At 36.2% G+C, this 6,360-nt stretch overlaps 1 protein-coding gene across 2 annotated transcripts in view; it reads right to left on the reverse strand.

Annotated features, from left to right (window-relative positions):
* The window catches only part of LOC116844062 (GATOR complex protein Iml1), a 12,341-nt gene extending 6,244 nt beyond the window's left edge, over positions 1-6,097 (reverse strand). For both annotated transcript variants that reach the window (XM_032815164.1, XM_032815163.1), the window contains exons 1-10: positions 5,944-6,097; positions 4,179-4,558; positions 3,975-4,100; positions 3,402-3,873; positions 3,120-3,316; positions 2,771-3,054; positions 2,346-2,572; positions 2,050-2,268; positions 742-915; positions 525-668 (exon numbers count right to left, since the gene is read on the reverse strand). In XM_032815164.1, coding sequence (XP_032671055.1) covers positions 525-668; positions 742-915; positions 2,050-2,268; positions 2,346-2,572; positions 2,771-3,054; positions 3,120-3,316; positions 3,402-3,873; positions 3,975-4,100; positions 4,179-4,529 — 2,194 coding nt within the window. In that variant the 5' untranslated portion in view covers positions 4,530-4,558; positions 5,944-6,097. The remainder of the gene's footprint in view (positions 1-524; positions 669-741; positions 916-2,049; positions 2,269-2,345; positions 2,573-2,770; positions 3,055-3,119; positions 3,317-3,401; positions 3,874-3,974; positions 4,101-4,178; positions 4,559-5,943) is intronic.
* Positions 6,098-6,360: the final 263 nt, after the last annotated feature.

A 6,360-nucleotide genomic window follows, 5' to 3' on the forward strand; every position in this document is an offset into this window, starting at 1 on the left:
TTGGTCAAAACCTTAAATCTTTTGTCTAAAACGTTTCTCACCAAGCTACCTGCCTCGTGATTCATTACTATGTTCAAATAATATGAGCTTGAAATGACCTTGAGGGGTCCCTTGGACCCATGGGTCAAATACATATCTGAATGTAAATTTTCCCGCTCTTTCCGATTCTGGAATAAAAAAATGGGGGTTTCCATTAAAAAAAAAGTTGATCTTGAAATAACCTCGAAAAATGACCTCGAGGTCAAAGACAAGGTCACCATCGAATCGCTAGGTCAAAACTATGCAACTTTTGTCGGAATTATTTTCTCGGAAAATGCGATCCTGGAAATTTATTTAGGGGTACTGATACTTTTGTTACACCCTGTATATATATATATGTATGTATGTATATATATATGTATATACACACGCGCTTACACACACATACACACACACGCGCGCGCACACACACAAAACTGGAAGAATTTATTTTCTGCAAAATAAAAAGTATAATTAAGATCATTGTCAGAAATACTCGAGCAAACCTGTTGTTAGAGCAGGTGTCCACTCTTGTTCACCAGTGGCACCCCACAAGAGAGTCAAACTCTTATTTGCTATAACTGAAGAAGTATTTACAGTTTTATCTCCATTAGTCGATGAGTTGGATCGCAGTGGCTTGCCTTTTGTGTCTACACAGGAATATAAACTTTATTAGCATACTTTAATAATGCTTTAATTGCATAACATTAATTACTATCTTACAATCTTGAAATCCTATTTGAGATGCTGATCTTGAAATTTGATTCGTATTGCTCATTCCAATTTCCATCGGAGACCCACTTACGGTAGACGGGGCAGCCTCGTTTTGCGTCTCTGAGCATGTTTGCGTTGGTACAGCTTGATAGTGATGCTGTTGTATTAATACACCTGTTGGACCTACAGAATCATAGTTATTAATTAATCATGTGTTTAATTTTATATATAACTGTATATAAGAAATCGTTGTCAACATTCTCTTTTAATGTATTAAATAATATCAGGTCATATACGTAATGTACAATTGTGATATTAAATATGTAACACTCTTCCATGCGGGATAAGCTTAGTCGGTACGGTCCAAGTTTAGACTTATTGAATTTGAAGCAGTGGTATAGGTGTTAATAAATATAAATTATATTCTCAATAAGCGCTATTTACAGGCGCATTTATATATAATAATTTCAACGCCGTTGTTATGTGGTCGTGTTTTTGCTCACGTGAGTCTAAGTTGTATCGCGATGACGGTTGCGGTAGTACAGGCCCGCGAGCGGTTCGCGGGACGCGGTCGGTGTTGTTTCGAGTTCTTCTATCGCACGCCTGGCGAGGCTGTTTATAATGCGGGATTTAAACGTTGTTGATGCCGACTTTTAACTCGCCGGTTGGTAATTGTTGTTGTCGCGATTTGCTTTGCGCCTTGTGCGCGGAGAGCCGGTACACGCTGTATGCGTTATGCGGTGACGGAACGGTATGGTCGCGTGATGATGCGCCAACGTTGTCTACGCGGATTTGAAATCGCGCGAATGCAGCTCAACGCTGGCGGAATCTCGATCGCGTATTCTGCGATATCGAGGTTTAGGTAAACGGATTTGAGATTGTCTAGGAAACGATGTCGACGTCGCGTATCCAACTCGGTCGACGGAACGGTATAGGAAGCGGTGTCAACGTCGCGTACTCAACTCGGTCGACGGAACGGTCTAGGAAGCGGTGTGGTCTAGAGGTTTCTCTGCGGGTAGCAGCGAGCTCTGGTCAGGTGAGTGTCTTAGCGGAACTCTCCGATGGTTCTTTCTCTTCGGCGTTTTCGCGTCGGCTTTTATACGCGAATTTTGGCTCGTCTCGCTGTTTTTGTTTTCGCGAATGTTCGGCGCTTAGTTTCGCGGTTGTTCGGCGTAAACAATCATCGTGACGATCCGACTTTTCTATCGCCCTTTGGCGGATCATTACAAATAGTATATTTATAAATAATAATTACGTTATTCGCGATGGAAATTACATAGTTCTTTTATTAATATTCGATAGAAAATCAATAATTACCCTTTGGAAATATATGAGTCCACCTCCGTCTATTGCTAGTGAGTTTTATAGTAACGTGGGACGGATCAAAAGGATTGATCAATGCTCTGCTAGGCCTAAGTATATTTGTTGGCTGAGAAATGGAGTTTGTTGGGCTGCCAGCGCTACCGACGACAGGTCTAAACGGCGGAGATATCTCTGAATCTGTTAAGTCGCTCTTAACCGGTGTTCTGGATGTACCTAAATATACAATTATTACAGTTGTATTTCATAAATGTAAAGATGCAAAATTAATTGCCGGAGATGTATAAGCTTACCAGTTTCATCGCCATTAGATTCACTATTGTCGTCGTCTGTTTTGTGTGGTATCGTAATAGCTGCACTCCGTAATGTAACAATTGGTGGTGAGTGTGTCTCAGGTGGTGGATGATGTATATCGGGATCCGACATTTTACGTTTCAAGAGTTTCAATAGATGGCCGTTGTTGTGAGTTTCGAGACAGGCCACACTTGTTTTCTTCGTTCTCGTACTTATCCTTTGCACACTGAAAAAAAACGACTCAGTCTATTTGGTGCGTATACGCGAAATTTTATAACAATCTATCGTTGAAAATGAGATTATAGATGAACACTTCCAAAACAGATACTTTATTTCGTAATATCCAAAGGAAAGTATCAGTTGGGTTTACCACCCGTAACATATAAACGCACGAAGAACTAAAAGAAGCACTTGATTTATTTACCTTGAAGTATGAACTGTTGGTAACTGAAATACTTGTGCATCGTAAGCGTCATAATCAAATAAGGTATTATGCAGACATTCTCTCGGATCTTCCTGTAGCAGCTTACTTTTGCAATGTAGTTTTCCATTATCCGCCGAATGCTTCGCCACTCTTTGCGGTAGTTTTATCCGTGGTATAAATGTAGAGTAGGGAATCTTTTTATTCGTAGAATAAAAACTCAGATTTATCCAATGAGGCATGCTATAGTCATCCGGTGCGTTTATAGACGAGTCTTTATTGTGAAACTGGAAATCAGTTATTTTCTTATGTAAAAGAAAAAAAAAAAAGAAATAACATATGCACGACATACCTTTAACAAGGGAACCGCATGAAGCGGTTGCTCTCCGACGCAGACTAAATCGCTACCTACACCGTTGTCAATGATTCTCTGTTTCGTTACATTTGTCAGCTCTCTATCAACTTCAAATACTCCAACGCCTGGCGTGATTACTACAGATAACTGACCAGTTCTGTCGAAACTGCGATCCAGATAATGTTTTTCGAATACTATAAAAATGTAATGATAATATGACAAACTATTGAAAGTAATTTATACACAATATCTTAATCATTTCTTATACTTGTTGCTCACCGTTCAGAGACATATTCAACACTTCTAAAAAGTTTCCCTGTGCAGCAGTGGAATTTATTGCCTTGGGCATGGTAATACCTGGCTTTTGGTGATATTCCAAAACAATCTTTTGGTAATCAGTGAATAATTTACGTAACTGCACCAAAACATTACTCCAATCCTCAAATCTCTCATTTTGTACTGCAACTCTGTAAAAATCTTCATAAAATCTCCCTCTATAATCATGCTGCAAACACTCTCTCATATGATTTGGAAATTCCTCCAGACTAGTAGCACTATAGAATGTCCTGGAGAAGAATACAATCGTCACTTCGTGATTACTGCCATTTTTTTTCCACTTTTGAAATAAATCTGCCAGAAATCCGTTGACTGCTTTCTCAAAATACAGATCTCCATGTATGTCAAAATCCCACATTTCAGAGCTCATTTGAATAAAAAGATATACCATACTTGTAGAGGATCGAAATACTACCTAGATATTACATATACTTCTTTTTCACAACATTTTCACAAAGATCAATGTTATAGATTAATATGGTCTTACAATGTTATAGATTAATATGTCTTACAAACCTTGGTATCGTCAGTTATAACGCCGCAAGCGACACGGTCACCCTGTGACCACATTTCATATACTTGACAACGTATACTGCCACCGCAAAACTCGATCTTCTTATTGATATAAACGCAAGTATTTACCTGGACAAAATATGAATATATGCATAAACTAATTACAAAATATTAATATGCAACAACAAAGGATAAAAAAAAGGATACCAAGCTATTTTTCAAACGCCACATCTCACTGCGTCCCATGTATTGATCTTTAAAAGTTAATTCTACAGAATCCAAAGCTACATCCTCTGGATTTACTATATTCATGTATACATCTGCAAATGTTCTCAATTGGAACATAGTCGCTACGTTATTTTCGACGCTGATAGTTTCACGACCTTGAAGATCTTCCTTGAAGGAGGTAACTTGCAACAGCAAACGACTGAACTCATCCTCAGGATGATAAATCTCAACAACATCACCAGTTTTTATGCCAGGATAATCCTTTGGATTGATTATCAAGTCTTCTCCACTGAAATTTTTCTGATGTACTATTAGTTTGAAAAGCTTCATGCTTCATCCAACATGATCTGACCTATAATCTGTAAAATATCCCAAAGTGATTGATACATATCTAGGACATATGTTATGTAGAACTTCATTTTGGATGAATTTGTTTATTCATGAATGTTTTTCATTTTTCTCAGAGAAAATGCATTATATTCCAGACTCTTCTTCGCGATTTTGTGGGAATATAAAACGGATTGAGGTGAACATAAAAGTCCTATATTATTTTGCGATATTTTGCGATATTTGCAATAATAGTCAAGATATTAATTAGAGAAAATTGATCAATATAGTAGATATATAGAGCTGTAATGGCAGCATGTGCTATTGTGTGCTTGTACATTAGGTCAAATTGAACAAAAAAGACTTTTATCATTTTGCAAATAACTATGTAGATTTTTAATTATGAATGAAAGAAAATTGTGTACATGAATTCACAAATCTCCTTTAATTAATATCTAAAAATTTATGTGGTCATTTGCAAAGTGGTAGAGGATTTTTTTGTTCAGTTTGATCTAGTATATAGATATACAATTGGCACCACTATAGCTCATTTACCATATTACACGCATGATAATTTGCTAATCTTCTTTAATTAATATCTTGAGATTTATAACGAATATCACAAAATGGTATGGTAAAATGATATTTTATATTCACATTAATCCGTTTTATGTTCCCATAAAAATTATAGAGAAGAGTCTGGGACTGTATATATATGTATATTCAGATAATAATATATAAAGGATGGATTGTGTATGTGTTCCAACCTCTTGATATGGTATCTGATAATTAAATCATATATCTGTCTGTTTTTTCTTCAAATTAGACAGACATATGATTTAACCTTCAGATACCTCCAACTAAGTATTTCACCTAACATAGTTATGTAAAATATTTTTGTTACTTTTCATGAAAGTATTTTAGTTCATTATATTAAATATTACATGTGGGGATAGTCCATTCTACATATAATACAATAACTGAGCAACATAAAGCTTTGCATTTGACATGTGTCTTACCTTCAACATATTAATAAATAAATAATAGTTAACTTTATATTAAACAAATTATAAGAATTACTTAAGGCTGGTTTTTCAATGATAGTTTAAACTTAGATTTCAACTTAAACTGTGTTTAAACAAAACAAACACATTGTTAGAATAGAGTTTAAACTTGAGTCCAAGTTTAAACTGCTATTGAAAAACCGGCTCTTAAACTTTTATCTTATATATTAAATTTAAGCTACTTTGTATATAATTCAATGGTATTGTTGTACAATTTAAATAATCTCTACAAAAGTCACCTGATATGTGTGTGTTGTGTGTGCTAATAAATCTTGTATAGACATAAAATCAATTGAAAAAATATTTTTTTATTCTTTATCTTAATAAAACGAGAAAAACATGCTAGATATTACCTAATATATATAAATTCGTCTTCTCTTATTAATTCTCTCGACGGTGTAGTACAATGTAGTAGCACACAAGAAAGGTTGGTTGGTTAGTTGTTGGCTATGGTTTGGAGCAAGTCCATCGACCAATATAAGTGTAGAAAAGAAGAACGCCTTCAAACATCCTAAATCTTTCTATTAATAGAGTGGAAGAAGTGAACGGGTGTATATCAGTTGGACACGGGGCAATTGGACACAGTCCAATCACAAGTCGCTGTTCCAAGGGACCCTACAAATGTCTCTAATCACACGGTGCTGTGATTGGCTGTGTCTAAATGCACCGTGTCCAAGTGCACCGCTCCCGAAGTGGACGACCTCTTCGTAAGCTATCTCGTTGTCACTAAACGCCACATCCATGGATGCGTTCAGATTCCTCATCCGGGT

Source organism: Odontomachus brunneus, unplaced genomic scaffold (genome assembly GCF_010583005.1).
Source record: "Odontomachus brunneus isolate Ranch 3 - 2012 unplaced genomic scaffold, Obru_v1 Obru_scaffold_039, whole genome shotgun sequence".
Taxonomy (NCBI): Eukaryota; Metazoa; Arthropoda; class Insecta; order Hymenoptera; family Formicidae; genus Odontomachus; species Odontomachus brunneus.